The following is a 23,105-nucleotide window of genomic DNA, read 5'->3' as shown; positions in this document are numbered from 1 at the left end:
GCACTGTTCCCTCCCCACTTTTGCCAGCCTGTGGTCCCTTGGGGCCCAAGATAAGTGTAGGGAAGACAGACACCAACCAGTTCCGGTCACAGAATATTAGGATATTTTATGATTTCATTGGAATCCTGAGGACAGGTGATAGATGCCTCAAGCTTAGCTCCAATAAGTAAACTTTGCTTGAAGTTTATATTTGATAGGCTCTGGCCCAACATTACAGTATCTCTTTCATTTCCCTCCTAATTGATGTTTTCTATACTGTGCCATTTATATTCCTTATGTTGTACCATAATAACTTAAATTCCTTTAATAACCAGAAACATTATTATTATTTTCTTTGCTTCAGATTCTGTTACTTTTATTTATAGCAAGGGTTCCCAAATCCTAGTGCTTGGACTAGAGTCTGGGCTATGATGAAATTTTTACCAGAAAAATAAAGATAAGACAGTGCATTTTTTGTAAAGCTGAAGTTCAAATTCTGAAATTATCCCTACTAATTTTTTTTATGTTAAAATGACCTTTCTTTTGAAATAAAGGTATTGATCAATGGTAGTTTTTAAAAATTTTTAATTGTCCTTAGCATAATAAAACATTGGTAACCTCTGTGGATCCTTAAAATTTTAAGAAAAGTTTACCTAAAATATTTTTAAAAATATATATGTTAAAGGGGTGCCTGGGTGGGTGGCTCAGTCGTTAAGTGTCTGCCTTCGGCTCAGGTCATGATCCCAGGATCCTGGGATTGAGCCCCACATCGGGCTCCCTGCTCCGCGGGAAGCCTGCTTCTCCCTCTCCCACTCCCCCTGCTTGTGTTCCTGCTCTTGCTATCTCTACCTGTCAAATAAATAAATAAAATCTTTAAAAAGTATATATATAATATGTTAAAAATATATCTTATCAGAGGCTTACTAGTTCAGAAATCCAAGATTTTGGGAAATTCTTTAAAGAAAACATGGTTCCTGCATCTAAGAAAGTTGAGATCTTACTAGGGGAGCAGTTTATACAGAGAGGCAAAGACAGAAGATAATGGGTGATTAATTACCACATGGGTAGCAAAGAGGCTAGAAAAATTATCACATAGAAATAGGCTCCTAGGGGCACCTGGGTGGCTCAGTTGTTAAGCATCTGCCTTTGGCTCCGGTCATGGTTCCAGGGTCCTGGAATCGAGCCCTGCATCAGGCTCTCTGCTTGGCAGGAAGCCTCCTTCTCCCTCTCCCACTCCCCCTGCTTGTGTTCCCTTTCTCGCTGTGTCTCTCTCTGTCAAATAAATAAATAAAAATCCTTAAAAAAAAAAAAAAGGCTCCTAGGTGGTTCTGACACTGCTGGTTGGTGGGACACACTTTGAGCAAGGATTTTGATTTTTAGGCTCTGAATGGTAGTACCTGTAATCCTCTCCTTCCTCAGCTGGGTCCTTTGATCACCTTTTGTGGGCCTGGTCTCACCCTAACACAGTGCTTCCTAAACTTTGGTGCACATTAGAATCATCTGGGGAGATTTTAAAATTCCTTATGTCCAGGTTGCATACTGTTGCATCACAATGTCTAGGAATAAGAGCCAGGCATAAGTATTTTTTAAAAGATGTCTTGCTAATTATTATGTATAGTAGTTTTAGAACCATTGCCCTAATATTTAGCTCTGTCATGACTTAGGCAGATAGCATTTAAAGAGGTCCAGCCAGAGGTGAACAGTGTTGATGTTTTTTCTGTGACAGGATTGGTAAGATCATCTGAACTTCCGCCAGTGATACTGGAACAAAAGGGTCTCCTAGAAGTGATGGATCAGTTAAAACGTTCGCCTTCAGGACTGGACTCTGTATTACAAAAAACTATACCATGGGGAGTAGCATTTCATCATGCAGGTATCCATATTTATAATCTGTTATTAAGTCCCCTCCAAAATCCTCATAATTTCTTCATTTTTATATTTTTGTGCATTTGACTTCTTGTCAACCACACTGCTTTTAGATTTCATTTTAAGAAGTGTGTGATTAAGATTAAACAAGAGTAAAACACATTTAGTTTACGTATCTGTATAGTATATATATACTAGATAAAGGCTTTTTTGTACCACTGGGGAAGTGAATTCTTTTTTTTTTTTTTTAACCAGAACGTTTATTGTGTGACTAATCGTTGAAATCCTTAAGATGAACTGGTTGCTACAACAGCTGCCCTCTTGGGCTTAGGTGTTGTTCCTTCCTCCTCCATGCCTGAATCTGCGGTGTACAAAATTTAGGTGCCTCATTCGACTGGTCCCAGTGGTGTTTCGTCTTTTAGCCTTGGCACTCCAGTTATACTTGCTCTTGTGCTTGGCAGGATAGCCGCATTTGCCACAGGTGGACTTCTGAAGGTGGTAGGCCTTAGAGCCACAGCGGTGGCACAACATGTGTGTCTTATTGCGACACTTTCCAAATGATGACGTCCCCTTCGTCATCTTGTTTCTGTGGCAGACCCCCGGGGAAGTGAATTTTAAAATTATTACCATTCTACACTTTGTTTCCTTAAAATTCAGGTTAGACAGGTACTTGATACCCTAATTTTATGCTACTCTGAATGTTTCCTTTTATCTTATAGGGTATTGAACATTCTTACAAATATGTCAAAATCAAATTAATTTTAGAAATTATCATATTGTACTTTGAGAGGGCTAGAGGTGTTTAAAAATCATCTGGTTGTCAAAATTGCAAGGATTATACAGTCACTAAATTAAATAACTTCTTTTGGGGAGTGGTCTGTCCATGATCATGTGTACTAAGGATGTGATTAAGAATATATAGTTTCTTCTGCATCCAGAAGAAAGAAACTTTCTTGCACAATACACAACAATAAATTCAAAATTAATGAAAGACCTAAATGTGAGACAGAATGCCATCAAAATCCTAGAGGAGAACATAGGCAGTAACCTCTCTGACCTCAGCTATAGCAAATTCTTACTAGGCATGTCTCTGGAGGTGAGGGAAACAAGCAAAAATGAATTATTGGGACTTCATCAAGATACAAATCTTCTGTACAGTGAAGGAAACAATCAACAAAACTAAAAGGCAACCTTTGGAATGGGAGAAGATATTTGCAAATGACATAGCTGATAAAGGATTAGTATCCAAAATCTAAAGAACTTATACAACTCAACACCCAAAAAAACAAATGATGCAGTTAAGAAATGCGCAGAAGACATGAACGTTTTCCCAAAGAAGACATCCATATGGTTAACAGACACATGAAAAGATGCTCAACATCACTCATCATCAGGGAAATACAAATCAAAACCACAGTGAAATGCCATCTCATACCTATCAGAATAGCTAAAATTAACAACACAGGAAAACAGATGTTGGTGAGGATCTGGGGAAAGGGGAATGCAAACTGTTGGTGGGAATGCAAACTGGTGCAGCCCTTCTGGAAAACAGTATGGAGATTCCTCAAAATTAAAAATGGATCTAACGTATGACCCAGCAATTGCACTACTAGGCATTTACCCAAAGGATACAAAAATACAGATTTGAAGGGATACATGCACCGTGATGTTTATGGCAGCATTATCAACAATAACCAAACTATGGAGAGAGCCCAAATGTCCATCAACTGATGAATAGATAAGGTGTGATACATATATTATTCAGCCATCAAAAAGAATGAAATTTTCCCACTTGCAATGATGTGGATGGAGCTAGAGTATTTTATGCTAAGCAAAATAAGGCAGTCGGAGAAAGACAAATACTGAATGATTTCACTCATATGTGGAATTTAAGAAATAAAACAGATGAACATAGGGGAAGGGGGAAAAAAAGAGCGGGAAGAAAACCATAAGAGACTCTTAGCTATAGAGAACAAACTGAGGGTTGGGAGGGGGTTGGGGGGAAAAGGGCTAGATAGGTAATGGGGAATAAGGAGGGTATTTGTTATGATTAGCACTAGGTGTAATATGTGGGTGATGAATCACTAAATTCTACTCCTGAAACCAATATTACACTACATGTTAATTAGAATTTAAATAAAAATTTGAAAAGAAAAAAAGAATATGTAGTTTCTAAAATTAGGAATTTAACATTTTCAATTTATTTAAAATTTTTATTATGCATACATGAGTACGTTTAAAAATATATGTGTATATATATGAACATACAGGAGAATATTTTTATTGAAATAACTTATGTATACTAATAAAATGACCCATCATCGAAATTACAAACTCAGTCCTTTTGATTTTTTTAATAAAATTAAAAATAAGCCAAGTAAGTATATATTCTTTATGTTGTTTTTCATTTACTCGTGTATTTATTCTTCAATTATTTATGCTGAAGTGTGATGCATAAGCCATATCTCTACCCTCAGTGACTTCATTGTCTAGAACAGGAGTCAACAAACTACAGTCTGCTGGTCAAATCTAGCACACCATCTATTTTTGTAAATAAAGTTGTATTGGAACACAGTCATGCCTGTTCTGTGGCTGCTTTCATGTGACAGTTGTAGGATTGAGTATTTGCAACAGAGACCATCTGTCCTGCAAAGCCTAAAATATTTACAGAAAAAGTTTGCCAAACCCTGGTCTAGAAGATGAGATATAAGTATACTAGGGGTGGCAGATTGTACTCTTAAAAAGAGAGACCATGGTGACTTCTTTGTTTATAGTCATAACAATAGCTTGAAGAAATCTTTGGAGGCTTGTAGTAGATTCCCAGATCTATTTGTAAGTGATCAAGTATGGTATTTCTGTTATATTCATTAATTCACATATTCATTAGTAAATATATGTTATTATAACTTCCTTTTGTTAGGTCTTACTTTTGAGGAGAGGGATATCATTGAAGGAGCCTTCCGCCAAGGTCAGATTCGGGTTTTGGCAGCAACTTCTACTCTTTCATCTGGGGTGAACCTACCAGCACGTCGTGTAATTATTCGGACTCCTATTTTCAGTGGTCAACCTCTAGATATTCTTACTTATAAGCAGATGGTTGGTCGTGCTGGCAGGAAAGGGGTAGACACAGTAGGTAAGTGAGTTGGAATTTAATTGTAATAGCATTGCTGAAGGACAGTGTCAGTCTGCTTGAAATTTGACTAGTGCCTGGCAACTCATTTCTTACCATGTGGCATTTCTTTGTTATCCAAAGCACTAATGTCATGTTTTGATTTACTTAATATTTATAATGAATGTAAGTTATACTTTTCATATATCAGCAACCATTGATTTTCTACTAATGTAGAATCAAAACATTCTTTACATTATATACAGTGAAATGACTCTATTTTAGTCAAAATGACTTATCACATTAGCTAGAGGATGATTTCTAATTTTCAGCATAACTTTTCTAGTGCTAATGAAGGGAATAATTTTCATGGGTTTTAGTTCTGCTTAGGTGACTGGTCTAAGACTTCAAATAAAGATGCTGAGAGCTGGGAAATACTCTCACAGTTTGGGAATAGGAACTTTACATACTATCGTTTTCTCTCTAAATGATTTGGTGCTGATTCTGAAAACAACTTTTTAGTTTCTTGTGTCAACAAGTAATGATAACCTTACCACAAACCAGACAGAAGTTTTGTCTTAAGCAATGAGGAAGAGGTTTGTTTAATTAGATATCAAGATAGCAGCAAATACTATTTCTTACCTGGAACATTATTCTGGATGTGACAAAATTGTTATAAGTCTTCTCACATTAAAGAACTTTCAGAGGAACATTCTCTGTCATTCCATCTTCTCTGGGATGTAGTTTATTGACTCCAGTATTATACTATATGTCAAATAAACAGACAAAGAATTCTGTGGCTGCTGAAGAGAAATTAGGGTACCTAGGAGAAAAGGGAAAGTCTTAATGGGAAAATAAGTGGGATATTCTGGGCACAAAAAGCTGGATAGTATCCGAGGAAGTGACTTTCAGAATAACTTGACTTTGTCATCACATCTTCATTTCAACCATCAGGAAGGAGAGATGAGGAAGTAAAGTGCACAGCCTACCCTTTAAGGGCACTTCTCAGGAGTTGCACAGAATATTTCTCCTCACATACAATCAACCGGAACTTATCACACAGTTACTTTCCCCAACTGCAAGGGAGGCCATATGCCCAACTAACATGTAGGGATTTTATTAAAGGAAAAATGAAAGAATGGCTGTCTGTTTCAGCTCCAGTAACAAATGACTCATGCATCTGTAATCCCTGCAGGGTCATTGGGCTGCCTATTCTTTAAAGCCTAAAAATTCTAATGATTAAAAAAAAAAAAACTTCCAACTCATTGGATTTCCCCTATTATAGGCATCAAAGAAGTTTATCCTGCTTCTGTCTCTTACTTTGCCTATAAAATATGCAGGTTACATGTGTTTAAAGAAGGTTAGGGGAAGAGACTAAAATACTTCCTATTCCTACTTGCTTCCCTCTGCCCTTTCCTCAACTCTGATTTCTTAGTAGACTCATAACTCTGGAGAGTGAAGTATAAGTTCATCTTACACAGCTGGTTTTTTTTAGGGTCAGAGGGTCTTTAAGGTAATGCAGAAGATAAGGAGGTTTTATTTGCCTTGCTAATTCTTAGATTGTACTTCTCTTTCTCATGGGGAAGAATAATTGGAAGGTTGGTGCCCTGGCCGAATTATCAAGCCTTAAATTAGATAACATTTAAACAAAACTAAAATATAACACAATAACTTTGTTTTTGAGGTCTTGGAAACTTCTGAGATTTTGACTTTGTATAATGCTCCATTTCAGGATGGCAGATGGCTTGCTCAAGAACTTCCAACAAGTGGGGAATGTGTGAATATAGTGTTTCATATCAATTACAAAGATACGCATACTTGGTCATGCTTTTTGGATTGTGTAGCATCTTTGTACCTTCTTTGCATTTGATAAATGATCTTAATATTTCCTAGACAGTTAATAGTGTTTTATTTAGATGATATTTTAATCTTTCTGTGGAATTCCTAGAACCTTCCAGTATAAGACATTGGTGCTTTGTGCAAAAATAGTGACTTGTAAGTTAAATAGTAACAATTGGTTTGATTCTAATTGACTTCTCTGTTGTGGCATAGATACAACCTCCTCAGATGGGTGGGAGCAGGAACCTGGACTGTATATATTGCCATTAATTTGGGCATTTTCATAAATCTTGCTTCATCTTGAAAAAGGGTTGTCCATTTTGTTGAAGAATCAAAACCTGAAAGTGGTTTGAACAGCCCTAAATGACATTTTTACTTTGCTGCTAATGCTAGTTCATACCTTTTGTAGATAATTTTTTGTCTTACGCTGGGTTATTTTGTCATGCTTGCAAGAACCTGGTGATACATTTTATTTACCTGTTTTTTATTGTTGTTTGATGACACCTATCTTTTTGTAGTTATATCTGGGATAAATAATCAATAGTCATCAAGTTTATAGTCCCTTATCTTTATTCTATCTTGATTCTCAATTTGGCAGTCAGTGTTAGGAAAGCAGCATTTTCTCTCTGCCTAGAATGGTTAGTATACTCCACCACAATGCCACTTTTGGCTTTCTCTAACGCAAGTGGCCTTCTTTTTGCCCCTTGAACATCTTACTTACTTCTTTTCCCCTACTATTGGATTCATTTCTGAAAAAAAAAATTATGGTTTTCTCTAGTTGTAATTGCTGTAGTAGTATTTATGTTTGTATAAGTTGTATATTTGTATATGTTTATAATGTGTAAGTGCTGTCACATACTTTTATTCGATTGTCACAATAACCTAAAGTGTTTAGATTAGTGAATGTTATAATGTAATTTCTAGGTTTCTGTAAATATTTTTATGAATTCATATCATATATAACTAGTATTTGCATTTGCATTTTTCTTTATAGTTTTCAAAATACCTCTATTATTATTATTATTATCATATATTAGTAAGGATAGTTACTTCTGTATGGAAAGAAAAAATCTTTCCCTGTGCCTGCTTAGGTTCTATGGCTAGTGTCTACAAATTAAACTGACAAATGACAGAGAGAAGGCCCACATATTTTACTTGATATTAATGTTTTCATTTTTTACATACACAGAGGCCTTTATAGAAAAACAGTGAAGATCCAAAGAAGCAGTTAGATGTTAGAGACTTTATACCCTTTTAACAAAAGGCAGTAGAATTGAGAAGTGACAAGGCAAAGGAAAAGGGATTTGGGCTTTGAGGGGTGGTAAACTGTAGGAAGGTAAATATATAGTGGAGGGCGCCTGGGTGGCTCAGATGGTTAAGCATCTGCCTTTGGCTCAGGTCATGATCCCAGGGTCCTGGGATCGAGTCCCGCATCGGGCTCCCTGCTCTGCGGGGAGCCTGCTTCTCCCTCTGACTCTCTCTCTCTCTCTCTCTCTCTCTGACTCTCATGGATAAATAAATAAAACATTTAAAAATGTATATATAGTGGAAACTAATGGAAGTTAAGGATTATTTTTTTAATTTAAATTTAATTAGCCAACAAAGAGTACATCATTAGTTTCAGATGTAGTGTTCAACAATTCATCAGTTAAGGATTATTTAGAAAGGATTACGCAGACCCACCTTGGTGCTCACTTTCTGTTCAGTAGTAAGTGATAAGAGGAACACCTTCACAAAGAGAAATTTATATCTTGCTTCTAGGCAAGCGGGGTGAGGGCAAAGAGCTCTTTTTGTTTCCTAAGTGCCTTCAGGTCAAAATAATCCTTATGCCAAAGTGGCATATTTTGGTGTGGCATATTCGGATCCCCTTCAATCCAGAGTTCAGAAAATGAAAGCATCAGCAATAATTCTATGACCATAATAACAGCTATCATCTATTACCTTCTTTTAAAACAAGACATTTGAAATTCTCTTTGGCCCGTATCTTAAGGAAATATGTTGGGATTTTGCAAATGTATGGTTTTTTGGTTATAGGTGAGAGTATCTTAGTTTGTAAGAACTCTGAAAAATCAAAAGGCATTGCTCTACTTCAGGGATCTCTAAAACCTGTTCGTAGCTGTTTGCACAGACGAGAAGGAGAAGAAGTAACTGCAAGCATGATAAGAGCTATTCTGGAGGTAAGAAAGAGTTCACTAAATTACCATTTGTTCTTTTGTGCTTATAGTATGATGGTAGAACTTAAATATGGGAAGAAAAATCTTTGTGTTTCTTTATGAGATTGTTTATAGTCTCCCCAAATCTGAATGTCTTCTATTGAAGTTACTTTCTGGAGCTTAATACAGCTAGTGCTATAGCAGTACATTTCAAAACAGTGGATTAAAACCCAAATGCCAGATGATTTTTAAAAATTTTTTTAGATATACTTTATTATCTATGACCTGAGCTGAAACCAAGAGTTGGACACTTAACCAACTGAGCCACCCAGGTGCCCCTATTTTCTGAATTTTTAAAAAAGATGACAGAAATGGACCGTAGTTCTTTCATCCAGATAATACCTATGACATTAAAATAAAATCAAATTAGGGCGCCTGGATGGCTCAGTCGGTTAAGCGGCTGCCTTCAGCTCAGGTTGTGATCTCAGGGTCCTGGGATCCAGTCCCACATCGGCTTCCCTGCTCAGCGGGGAGCCTGCTTCTCCCTTTCCCTCTGCCTGCCGCTCTCTCTGCTTGTGCTCTCTCACTCCCTCTCTGTCAAATAAATAAATAATATCTTTTAAAAAAATAAAAAATAAAATTACAAATAGATACGCTTAGAAGTCTCAAACAACATGGAAAGATCTAAAGTGAAAAATAAAACTTTCTCCTCTGTGTCCTCAAAGGTAACCAGGCTCCTTATTTTAAGTGTTTTGTGTCATCCAGAAAAGTTTTCTGTTCGTATACCAGCATGCCTTGCTCTTGGCTTCAGTACTGGTAGTGGGGGTACTGATACCTGTGCTCATACTCCCCACTCCCCCCGCCCAACTTAGTTCTCCATTTGAAAAAAAAAAAAAAAGAAAATAATAACATGGGGTTGGTAAGGATATAGAAAGTAGGCATTCTCATATACTGCTGAAATTCTTTTGGGAGGGCAGCTTGGACATACCTACTAAGATTAAAAAACAAGCAAGCCCCAGAACAAAACACATAGCCATTTAATCAGTAAATGGTAAATGGTAAAACTATGTTTTGTGGTCATTAAAAAGTGTAGGGTAGCTCTGTTTAGGATGATTTGGTATGTTTCAATATGTATTAAATGGAAGAAGGCAAGGGAAAAATTAGTACAATTAAATAATTAGTATATTTAACATAGTTGTGGGAAGATGATTTCCATAGGACACAACTGACTTCACTTTTTCTCTACCCATTTCCATCCCCTTTCTGGGTGGGAAATATTCAATACTAGCATTCCTATATGCCCACACATTTCAGAGGGAACTGTTGTTGTTAGTTCCTACATTTCAGATAGATAGTGATTCATTTATTTTCATTTATGAGAAAATGTTGTATCTATTTTTAAGGAAATTTTTGATGTCAGTAAATGTTATCTACATGTATAATGAGTGATGATGGAAGAGTTAAATAAGAGTCTCTACATTTAAGATGCTGAGAATATTTTAAGAGAACAAAATCACTTCTTTTATATCATGAGGGCCTGCATGTCTTGTTAAAAAGTTACAAAAAAATTTCAAACCTCTTTTATCAGATAATAGTTGGTGGAGTGGCAAGTACATCACAAGATATGCAGACTTACGCTTCTTGCACATTTTTGGCTGCAAGTATGAAAGAAGGGAAGCTGGGAATTCAGAAGAACCAAGATTCTTTTCAACTTGGAGCAATTGAGGCCTGTGTAATGTGGCTCCTGGAAAACGAATTCATCCAAATTACTGAAGCTAGTAATGGAACAGAAGGTAAATGTGACTTCTTTGTTGCAGTTTACTAGCTTTTTCATCTTGAGTGACTTAAGACTGCTTAGTAAAAGGAAATTGACTTTTCAAACACTCTGAAAGGAAACTGGTTTTTCAAGTGGTATATGAATCAATTTTAATAAGTCAGTGTTGCATTTAGCAACATCAGATAATTAGCATAGAATCTGCTCATAAATATCCATGCACTGGACAAAATTTATCAGAGACTAAAAGGTTAATTACAGAATACAGAAAGACAATGTTTTATTTTATTTTTAGCACTTGGTTCATTATTTCCCTTTTCCTGCCCCCAACCAGGAAAAGTGTATCATCCAACACATCTCGGTTCAGCAACTCTTTCTTCTTCACTTTCTCCAACTGAAACTTTAGATGTTTTTGCCGACCTCCAAAGAGCAATGAAGGGCTTTGTTTTAGAGAATGATCTGCATATTGTTTATCTGGTAAGTTCTGTTTTCTCCACTATTGTGTTTGTAAAATTGGGGAGAAAATGCATATGTAGAATCCTGAACATTAAAGATACCCTAAGGGAACATCTTGTTTGTTTCCTTCGACTAGAGTAGTAGTGCTGGGAATAGAGACTAGGTAAGAAGAGAGTTGTTTTAAAGTAATAAGCTAAATGTTACAGTGGCCTTTTAATTTATTTGCCTACTTATCAATTTAATCTTCTTTCAAAAAGGATTTGAGGTGCTTTATAAAAAACATTTTATAATGTATAAGAGAATAGTAAAGGACAATTGAGATAATGGGAAATTGAAAATAAGATCATAATGTAAAACTCAAGCAAAAGTTGGTACATAACCATGCATGTCTTTAGGTCATGTACAGTTCCTGTAGCCAACTTTGGTTCTGAGTTTTCCAGCAACTACAGCAAAAAGGAAGGCTTGATTAGTCTTAATATTGATAGGATAAGAAAACAAAACAAAACAAATTAGGAAAAGTGGTACCTGGTTGGCTTAGTCAGTAGAGTGTGTGACTCTTGATGGAACACTATCAAGCAAAACAATGTATACATATTGGAATCCAAGATGGAGAAGATAGAAGATGGCAGAAAGTCTCTTTAAAGAAATAATAGCTAAAAACATCCCAAATATGGGGAGAGATATGGACATCTATGTACATGAAGCTAAAGGGGACCCCAAACAGATAAAACCCAAAGAGGACTTCACTGGGACACATTATTATCAAACTGTCAAAAATCAAAGAATCAGAATTTTGAAAGCAGCAAGAGAAAAGATGCTTGTCATATACAAGGAAACTCATGAGGCTTCTGGTGGATTTCTCAGCAGAAACTTTGCAGGTCTGGATTAATGGTATGATAAATTCAAAATGTTGAAAGAAAAAACTGCCAATCAAGAATACTATGTGTGGCAGCGCTGTCCTTCAGAAACAAAGAGTGGAAGACTTTGCCAAACAAAAGCTGAGGATATTCACCACCACTAGATGTGCTTTCTAAGAAATGGTAAAGGGAGTTCTTCGTGCTGAAATGAAAGGATGCTAATTAACAATGTAAAAATACATGACTGTATAAAACTCACTGGTAAAGGTAAATTTCTAGTCAAATTCAGATTTCTGAATGTAACGGTAATTTGTAAATCACTTTTAACTTTATATAAAAGTTAATGAGAGACATATTAAAAATAACTATACCTAAGAGTTCTGTAGGAAGACTCAGAACTCACCTCCTACATGGAACCCACAATATTACACCTATTAATAGGACAGTTCCTCCTGAAGAAGAAATGTGGGCTGACTGAACAGCTATCAAACAACCAAAAAGAACAACAAGAGAGACAGAGATATGGTAACAAAGGGAACCCCCACCCCCAATGCTGCAATGGGGAGGGATGGTATTGAGGGACCTGGAACAGATCCCTCTGTCCTTGTGTACAGAAAAACCATGGTTTAAAAGAGTAACTAGCATATAAGAGACAACACTAGAACTCTGCCAAGTGGTGGAGGAGTTGTGGGAAAGCTCTCCAGGTCAGAGAGACTAGAGAACAACATGGTTTATGTTCTTCTTGGAAGCCTGGACTGGAGCAGTGTCCAGACACCATGTTGGGCATGTCTGGTCATCTTGGTGGACTTGTGACTTCAGTGAGTCCAGGGTCCACAGACCCACCCAAGCCCTAGATGCCCTGGCATGCAGAAGAAAAGCCGTGGTTTTAGAGGGGGGGAGAACTGCAGGAATGCTCCCTCCTCTTCCACCTTGAGGGTCCAGACCAGAGCAGTGTTTGGCCACCATAAGGGGCAGGGTTGGGTGCTGTAATTGGAGGGTTCTGACTCCATAACTGGTGGGTCAGATCATCAGACTTTGTGACCTCAGTAAGCCCACGGTTCTGAAGGCCACACCAGCCCCATTTGCATTGCGGCACAGAAGAAAAGCTATAGTTTAAAAGGGCTGAGGAATTGTGGGAGCATACTCTTCCCCTCCACCTTAAAAGCTCAGACTGGAGCACGGTCTGGTTCACCGTGAGCTTGCAACCTCAGTGAGTCCAGGGTCCGGTAAGCCCATACCAGCTGTCCTGTGGCACCAGGGCACAGAAAAATGTTGCAGTTTTGTGTGTTTTTTTTTTAAACTTTTACTTTTTTTTTTTTTTAACTTTGAAAAGTTTATCTTATTTTGTTTCAATTCTTTTCCTTTCGGTTTCATTTTTTTTCTTCTTATTTTTTTTTAATTCTCCCTGTAAAAAGTCAAAATTTAAAAGAGTAACTAGTGTATACATCCACAGCTCGAGCCAGCCAACAAAGTCATCAAGGACACACAGTCTGTATAGGGGTCACCATACACAAGACAATTCCTTCAACTTTAGGAGATGTAGCAAGCCATTTCGTCTAATCCATAGAAACAGACACAGAAAATCAAGCAAAATGAAAAGACGGAAGTATATGTTCCAAAAGAAAGAAAAAAACCTCAATAAAGGAATTAAATGAAACAGAGATAAGCAATATGCCTGATAAGGAATTTAAAGTAATGATTGTAAAAATACTCCCTGGGCTGGAGAAAAGAATGAAAGAATTTAGTGAGACCTTCAATAAAGTGATAGAAAATATTGAATGAATCAGAACTGAAGAATACAATAACTGAAATAAAAAGCACACTAGAGGGAATCTACAGTGTTTAGAAGATGCAGAAGAAAATATCAGTGATCTGGAAGACAGGGTAATAGAAAACACACAAGTTGAACAGCAAAAAGAGAAAAGATTTTTTAAAAAGGAGGATAGATTAAGAGATCTTTTGAATAACAACAAGCAAATTCACCTTATAAGGGTCCTAGAAGAAGAAGAAAGAAAGGTTTAGAATACTTATTTGAAGAAATAATAACTGAAAAATCTCTCTAACCTAGGGAGGGAAATAGACATCCAAGTCCAAGAAGCACAGATAGTTCCAAACAAGATGAACTCAAGGAGGTCCATACTACAGCACATAATAATTAAAATGTCAAAGGTTAAAGTGGGCGCCTGGGTGGCTCAGTTGGTTGGATGAGTGCCTTCGGCTCAGGTCATGATCCTGGAGTCCCGGGATCGAGCCCCACATCGGGCTCCCTGCTCGGCGGGGAGTCTGCTTCTCCTTCTGACCCTCCTCCCTCTCATGCTCTCTGTCTCTCATTCTCTCTCTCACAAATAAATAAAATCTTTAAAAAAAAAGTCAAAGGTTAAAGATAAAGAGAGAAATCCTAAAAGCAGCAAGAAGAAACAAAGTTACCTCCATGGGAAAACCTATAAGACTACCTGTTGATTTTTCAGCAGAAGCTTTGCAAGCCAGAGGGGAGTGGCATGATATATTCAAAGTACTGAAAGGGAAATCCTACAACCAAGAATACTCCTCCTGTTAAGATTATCATTCAGATTTGGAGGAGAGATAAAGAGTTTCCCAGACAAACAAGAGGTAAAGGAGTTTATCAAAACTAAAGTAACCTTACAAGAAATAATAAAGGGACTTCTTTAGGTGGAAAAGAAATGGCCATATTTGGACATAAGAAAAATATGAATAAAGAGATGTAAAATATGACAACATGTACATAAAATGTGGAGAAGGGAGTAGAAAAGAGGAAAAAGAATAACATTGGCCAGCAGATTAATATGGTTTATTTATTTGGTATATTATATATGAACCTTATGGTAGCCACAAACCGAAAACCTATGATAGATACACAAAAAATAAAGAGAAAGAAAGCTAAACAAAACATTATAGATATTCATCATTCACAAAGAGAGCAAGAGAAGAACAAAGAAGAACCACAAAAACAACTGGAAAACCAAGTTTTTATATTAACTACAACAGTTTTTTAAATTAAGTATATACCTATCAATAATTACTTTTAAATGTGAATGGTATAAAAAAATAAATGTAAATGGCCTAAATGCTCCAATCAAAAGACATAGAGCAGTAGAATGGATAAAAAAACAAGACCAATCTATGTGCTGCCTAAAAGAGACTTACCTCAAACCTAAAGACGCATATAGACTGGAAGTGAAGGGATGGCAAAACATTTACCATGCAAATGGAAGTGGAAAAAAAAGGGGGGGGCCGGTGAACCAATACTGACATCAGACAAAATAGACTTTAAAACAAAGAATGTATGAGACAAAGAAAGACGTTTCTTAATAAAGGGATCAATCCAACAAGAGGATGTAACAATTGTAAATATCTAGATGCCCAACACTGGAGCATCTAAATACATAAAGCAAATATATTTTTTTAAAGATTTTATTTATTTATTTGACAGAGAGAGACACAGAGAGGGAACACAAACAGGGGGAGATGGAGAAGGAGAAGCAGGCTTCCTGCCAAGCAGGGAGCCCAAAGTGGGGCTCAATCCCAGGACCCTGGGACCATGACCTGAGCCGAAGGCAGATGCTTAATGACTGAGCCACCCAGGCACCCCTACATAAAGCAAATATTAATGGACATGAAGAAAGAAATTGACGGTAATACAATAATAGCAGGGGACTTTAATCCTCCACTTGCTTCAATGGAGAGATCATCCAGACAGAAAATTAGTAAGGAAACAATGTCTTTGAATGAGACATTGGACCAGTTGTTCATAGCAGATATATACAGAACATTCCATCCCAAAACAAAAGAATACACATTCTTATCAAGTGCACATGGAACATTCTCCAGAATAGATCACATATTAGTCCATAAAACAAGCCTCAATAAATTTAAGAAGATTGAAATCATAGCATGAATCTTTTCTGACCACAACAGTATGAAACTAGAAATAAATCACAAGAAAAAAAACTGGAAAAAAACACAACACATGGAGACTAAACAACATGACACTAAACAATTAATGGGTCAATGAAGCAATCAAAGAAGAAACCAAAAAGTACATAGAGACAAATGAATATGAAAACACAATGGTCCAAAATCTCTGAGACAGTGAAAGCACTTCTAAGAGGAAAGTATATAGCAATACAGGCTTTCCTGGAAAAGCAAAAAAAAAAAAAATCTCAAATAAACAATCTAATGTTATGCCTAAAGGAACCAAAAAAAACCCCAAAAAACAAATATTCTTTTTTTTTTTTAAGATTTATTTATTTATTTTAGAGAGCACGAGCGAGCATGGGGAGGGGCAGAGGGAGAGAGAAACTTTAGTGGACTCCTTGCTGAGCTCGGAGGCTGATGCAGGGCTTGATCCCACAACCCTGAGATCATGATCTGAGCCAAAGCCAAGAGTTAGACACTTAACCGACTGAACCTCCCAGGGACGCATTTTATTTTTGGTTATGTTTTTAAGATAACTGTGGCAACTTCTTAAAATAAGACAATGATGAAATTTGCCACATCAATTGACTCACCAGTGATTTCTCTGTAGCATGTGATGCTGTTTGATAGCATTTTACCCACAAGTAGAAATTCTTTCAAAATTGGAGTCAGTCCTCTCAAACCCTGCTGTTGTTTTATCAACTAAGTTTATGTCATACTCTAAATCCTTTTGTCATTTCAACAGTCTTCATAGCATCTGCACCAGGAGTATTTTCTATCTCAAGAAACCACTTTCTTTCCTCATTCATTCAAGTTTTATCAAGAGATTGCAGCAAACCAGTTACATCTTCAGGCTCCAGTTCTAATTCTAGTTCTCTTGCTATTTCCCCCACATCTGCCCTTTCTTCCTCTACTGGAGTCTTGGACCCTAAAGTCATCCATGAGCGTTGAAGTTAACTTCTTCTAAATTCCTGTTAATGTTAGTATTTTGACCTCTTCATGTGAATCATAAATGTTTTTATGGCACCTAGAATGTTGAATCCTTTCTACAAAGTTCTCAATGTACTTTGCCCAGATCCATCTGAGGAATAACTGTCTTTGACAGTGATAGCCTTATGAAATATACAGTTCTTAAAGAGTAAGACTTGAAAGTCAAAATTATAGTTGACCCTTGAACAACATGGGTTTGAACTTTGCAGGTCCACTTGTACATGGATTTTTTTCAATGAATATAGCACAGTACTGTGTGTTTTCTCTTCCTTATGATTTTCTTAACATTTTATTTTCTCTAACTATATCATAAGAATACAGTATATAATACATATAGCATAAAATATGTGTTAATCAACTGTTTCTGTTATTGGTAAGGCTTTCTGTCAACAGTAGGCTATGAGCAGTTAAGTTTTTGGGGAGTCAGAAGTTATACACAGATTTTCAACTACATGAGCAGTTGGTACCCCAACCCCACATTGTTTAAGCATCATCTATACTCCATGATCCATGGACTGCAGAATGGATACTCTGTTAGCAAACAGGAAGACAACATTTATCTTGTACATCTCCACCAGAGCGCGTGGGTGACCAGGTACATTGTCTGCAGTAATTGGAAAGGAATCTTTTTTTCTTAGTAGGTCTCAACAGTGGGTTTAAAATACTCAGTAAATCATGTTGTGAACAGATATGCTGTCATCTAGGCTTTGCTTTTCCATTTATAGAGCACAGACAGAGCAGATTTAGCATAATTCTTAAGGGCCTTGGGATTTTTGGAATGGTAAATGAGCACTAGCTTCAACTTCAAGTCTCTAGTTGCATAATCCCCTAATAAGAGTCATCCTGTGCTTTGAAACTTTGAAGCCAGGCATTGACTTCTTTCTAGCTATGAAAGTCCTAAATGGCTTTTTCTTCTACTAGAAGGCTATTTTGTCTACATTGAAAATCTGTTGTTTAGTGTATCCACGTTTATTAATGATTTTAGCTAGATCTTCTGGGTAACTTGCTGCAGCTTCTACATCAGCACTTGCTGCTTCACCTTGCACTTTTATGTTATGTTTAAGCTTCTTCCCTTAAACCTCATGACCCAACCTCTGCTAGCTTCCAACTTCTCTTGGATAGCTTCCTCACTTCTTTCAGCCTTCATAGAATAGAAGAGTTAGACTTGCCCTGGATTAGGCTTTGGCTTAAGGGAGTGTTGTAGCTGTTTTGATCTTCTGTCCAGAGCACTGAAATTTTCTTCACATCAGCAATAAGTCTGTTTCACTTTCTTATCATTTGTGTGTTTAGTGGAGTAGTATTTTTAATTTAAATGTTCAGGAACTTTTCCTTTGCAGTCACAGCTGGGCTAGCGGAAGAAGCCTAGCTTTCGGCCTGTCTCAGCTTTTGACATGCCTCCTTTTTTTCCCCCAAAGATTTCATTCATTTTATTTGAGAGAGACAGAGTGAGAGAGAGCAGGAGCAGGGGGGTGAGGGAGAAGCAGACCTTTTGCTGAACAGGGAGCCCGATGTGGGGCTTGATCCCAGGACCCTGAGATCATGACCTGAGCTGAAGGCGGATGCTTAACTGACTGAACCACCCAGGCACCCCTTGACATGCCTTCTTCACTAAGCTTAATGATTTCTAGCTTTTGATTTAGGAGATGTGGGACTCTTCCTTTCATTTGAGGGTTATTGTGGAGGCCATTGTAGGGTTATTAACTGGCCTAATTTAAATATCTTTGTGTCTCAGGGAATAGGGAAACTCTAGGAGAGGGAGAGAGAGAGGGTAACAGTTGCTCAGTGGAGCAGTCAAGACACACAATATTTATCAAGTTCACTATTTTTATGGGTGTGGTTATTGATACCTTAAGACAATTACAGTAGTAACATCAAAGATCACTGGTCATAGATCACCATAACAAATATAGTAATGAAAAAGTTTGAAATACTGTTAGAATTACCAAATGTGACCCAGAGACATGAAGTAAGCCAATGCTGTTGGAAAAATGGTGCCAATAGACTTGCTCAAAGCAGGGCTGTCACAAACCTTTAATTTGTAAAAAAGACAATATCTGTGAAGCACAATAAAGTGAAGCACATAAAACAAGATATTCCTTTTTTGTTTTATAAATATTACCAATTACATATGTATATTCTTACTCTACCTTCTTTCTTATACAGAAGATAGTATGCTGTGTACCTTTTTTGTACCATCTTTGTTTCTTAACAATATACCTTGAAAATCACTCTGTCAGTTCATGGAGATTTTTAATTCTTTTTAAAAATATCTGTATAACTCCATTGTGTGTATACCAGTATTTATTCAATCAATTCTCTATTGATGGACATTTGGGTTGTTTCCAATATTTTGTTGTGGCAAGTGATCCTACAGTGAATAACTGGTGCATATATTGTTTAGTTTTGATGGGGGAGTATCTTTAGGAAAGACTCCCTAAAGTACAATTGCTGGATAAATTATAAAGGCATATTAATTTTGGTTTTACAAAATTGTCCTCTGTAAGATTTGTATCATTTTCCAATTGTAACAGCACTATATGAGAGTAGTTATTTTTCCACAACCTGATGAATATATTGTCAAGCTTTTATACTTTTTAGTATAGTTTTAATTTATATTTTTAAAAAATATGAATAAAATTGAACATTTTTTCCATTTGTTAAAGGACAGTATGCTTTTCCCCCCATGAATTGTCCATGTCTTTTGTTTATTTTTCTTTTGTGTTTTGGTCTTTTTCTTAAGTTTTAAAGGTTATTTTATATGTTAGGAACAGTAGTGCTTTGTGGTAAAAGTTGAAAGTATTTTTCTCCTGGTTTTTATGTGGCTTTGACTATATTTATTGTGTATTTTACCTCACATTTTTCTAAAAATGTAGTTGAATTTGTGAGCTTTTGTATCAGTGAGAAATGCTTTTCTTGCTCTAAGATTATAAAGGAATTCTCTTACATTTTCTTCAAGTAATTGAGTATGGTTCCCTTCTTTTGAGCTATGTTCCATTTGGAATTTTTTCTAGTACAGTAGTCACACCTTATTCATGGGGGATACATTCCAAGACCACCAGTGGTTGCCTGACACCCAGATACCATTGAACCCTGTGTATATTTTGTTTTTTTCTATACCTACATACCTATGATAAAAGTTTAATTTATAAATTAGGCACAATAAGAGATTAATAACAGAACAATTATAACATAATAAGCTTTGTGAATGTGATCTTTCTCTCAAAATATGTTGTTTACTCACCCTTCTTGTGATGATGTGAGATAATAAATTGCCTATGTAATGAGATGAAGTGAGGTGAATGCTATTGGCATTGTGATGTAGCGTGAAGCTACTATTGACCTTCTCATGATATATTATCTGCTTCTGGACCATGGTTAACTGTGGATAACTAAAACAATGGAACGTGAAGTCACAGATAAGCCAGGGGTTACTGTATATTTTTTATCTTTTTATTTTATCTTTTTTTTGATAGTTGCAATCTGTAGTCACAGTTTCATTTATTAAAAGGTTTATTTACATACAACAAATGAAAAATTTTCAGCTTTTATCTTTCCTTTTTTTCTCCATTTTTTAAACAAGATTTATTTATTTTAGAGCATGTGAGGAGGGGGAGGAGCAGGGAGAGGGAGAGAGAGGGAGAGAGAAAGAGAGAGAGAAAAAAGAAGCAGACTCCCTACTGAGCCCGACGCAGGGCCTCATCCCATGACCCCGAGGTCACAACCTGAGCTGAAATCAAGAGTTGGAGCTGAAACAACATTTGGAGCTGAACCAACTGAGCCACCCAGGGCACCCCTCCTTCTTTTTTAAGTTGATTGGTCTTATTCATGAAAAGGAATGTTTCTCTATTTCTTTAAGTCTATTTTTGGGCCTCCAAGAGTCTTCTGAAAATTTTCTCATACAGAATTTGAATATGTATTTTTAAATTACATATATTTAAAATAAATTTTTAATTAAAATTAAAATTTTTAATTTTTAAAATAGCTTTGTTGCAATATGGTTCACAGCATATTTACACTTACACATTTAAAGTGTAAGTCAGTGATTTTTGGTATATTCACAGAGTGGTGCAATTATCACCAATATCTAATTTCAGAACATTTTCATCACCCCAGCAAGAAACCCTGTATGCATCAGCAGTCACTCCCAAATTTTCTTCAATCTCCTCATTCTCCCTTAGTCCTAAGCAACCACTAATGCAATGGTATGCCTTCTGTTTCTATAGACTTTCCTATTCTGGGATCATATAATATGTGGTCTTTTATGACTGGTTCCTTTCACTTAGCATAATGTTTCCAAGTTTTGTCTATGGCATAACATGTATCCTTTTTTTTCTATTTTGGAAAACTTTTTAAAAAAATTGAGTATAAAAAATTTGAGTATAGTTGACACATGATGTTAACATTAGTTTCAGGTATACAACATAGTGATTCAACAACTCTGTATTTTGCTGTGCTCACCATAAATGTTAACTACCATCTGTCACTATGCAATGCTATTACAATACCATTGACTATATTCCTTATACTGTACCTTTTATTCCTGTGACTTACTTCATAACTGGAAGCCTGTATCTCCCACTCCCCTTCACTCATTTTGCCTACCCCACCACCCCTCTTCCCTCTGGCAACTCTTAGTTTTCTGTATTTATATGTCTGATTCTGCTTTTTTGTTTCTTTATTATTCTGTTTTTTAGATTCCACATATAAATGAAATCATAGGGTATTTGTCTTTCTCTGACTTATTCCACTTAGCGTTATATAGTCTAGATCTGTCCATGTTGTCACAAATGTCAAGATCTCATACTTTTTTATTGCTGAGTAATATTTCATTGTATATGTGTACCACATCTTCTTTATCCATTCATCTGTTGATGGACACTTGGGCTACTTCTATATCTTGACTATTGTAAATAATGCTGCAATAAAGTGTGTATCAGTTCTTAAGTCCTTTATATTGCAGAATAATATTCCGTTGTATGGATGTACTGCATCTCTACGTATCCATTCATCAATTAATGGACATTTGATATATTTTTTATTTTTGGCTATCATGAATAATGCTGCTGTGAACATTCGTGTCCAAGTCTTTACATGGACATATGTTTCAAATTCTCTAGGGTATATCCCTAGGAGTAGAATTGTTAGGTTATATGGTAACTTTATTTTTAACATTCTGAGAGTTTTGAAACTCCTCAAAAGCATCTGGATATTATATTTCCACCAGCAATGTACATGGGCTCCTATCCTTTACATCTTCTCCCACGCCTGTTTTTATTTCTCTTTTTGAATATATCCTTATGAGTATGTGGTGCTCTCTTATTATACTTTGGACTTGCATTTCCTTAATGGCTAATAATGTTGAGCATCTTTTCATGTGTTTATTGATCATATGAATATCTTAGAAAAATATTCAGATCCTCTGCCATTTTTAATTTTTTTTTATTATTGAGATAAGTGTTTTTTATATATTCTTGATACAAGTCTTTTTTCAGATATAGGATTTAGAAATATTGTCTTCCATTCTGTGGGTTGTCTTTTCATATTCTTGATGATTTTTGAAGCACAGAAGTTGTGAGTTTTGGTCAGTTTATCAATTTTTTTTCTTTTGGTGTCATATCTGGAAATCTATGTAACTCAGTGTCACAAGGATGCATTCCTATGTTTTCTTCTAAGTTTTATAGTTTTATCTTACATTGACACATATGATCCACTTGGACTTTTGTGACTGAGGTAAGATGGGAATCTAACTTCATTCCTTTTCATGTGCATATCCAGGTGTCCCTGCTCCGTTTGTTAAAAATCCATTAATTTTCTTGTCATCCTTGTCAAAAATCAATTGATCATGAATGTGAGGGTTTATTTCTGGGCTTTCAATTCTATTTTATTGATCTATATTTATCTTTATGCTGGAACTGTACTGTTTTGATCACTGTAGCTTGGTAGTAAGTTTTGAAATCAAGAAATGTGAGCCCTCTAATTTTGTGTTCTTGGAAAAAATTTTTGACCATTCTGGGTCACTTGCATTTCCTTAAAATTTTAGGATCGTCTTCCCGATTTCTGCAAAGAAGCCAGGTTAATTTTGATAGGGATTGTGTAGAATTGGTAGGTCAATTTGGGAAATATTGCCATCTTAACAATATTAAGTT

At 36.1% G+C, this 23,105-nt stretch overlaps 1 protein-coding gene and 1 pseudogene across 1 annotated transcript in view; one reads left to right on the top strand and one right to left on the bottom strand.

Moving 5' to 3' along the window:
- POLQ (DNA polymerase theta) overlaps window positions 1–23,105 on the top strand; it is a 126,897-nt gene that overhangs the window by 15,789 nt on the left and 88,003 nt on the right. The window contains exons 8-12 of the mRNA XM_025874979.1: window positions 1,706–1,852; window positions 4,766–4,978; window positions 8,828–8,970; window positions 10,535–10,739; window positions 11,055–11,197. Of these exons, the coding sequence (XP_025730764.1) occupies window positions 1,706–1,852; window positions 4,766–4,978; window positions 8,828–8,970; window positions 10,535–10,739; window positions 11,055–11,197 (851 nt within the window). The remainder of the gene's footprint in view (window positions 1–1,705; window positions 1,853–4,765; window positions 4,979–8,827; window positions 8,971–10,534; window positions 10,740–11,054; window positions 11,198–23,105) is intronic.
- LOC112826722 (large ribosomal subunit protein eL37 pseudogene) lies at window positions 2,102–2,425 on the bottom strand (annotated as a pseudogene).

Source organism: Callorhinus ursinus, unplaced genomic scaffold (genome assembly GCF_003265705.2).
Source record: "Callorhinus ursinus isolate GAN/ISIS: 27379988/994484 unplaced genomic scaffold, GSC_fseal_2.0 scaffold1, whole genome shotgun sequence".
Classification (NCBI taxonomy): Eukaryota; Metazoa; Chordata; class Mammalia; order Carnivora; family Otariidae; genus Callorhinus; species Callorhinus ursinus.
This window is presented reverse-complemented; position numbering and strand designations above follow the sequence as displayed.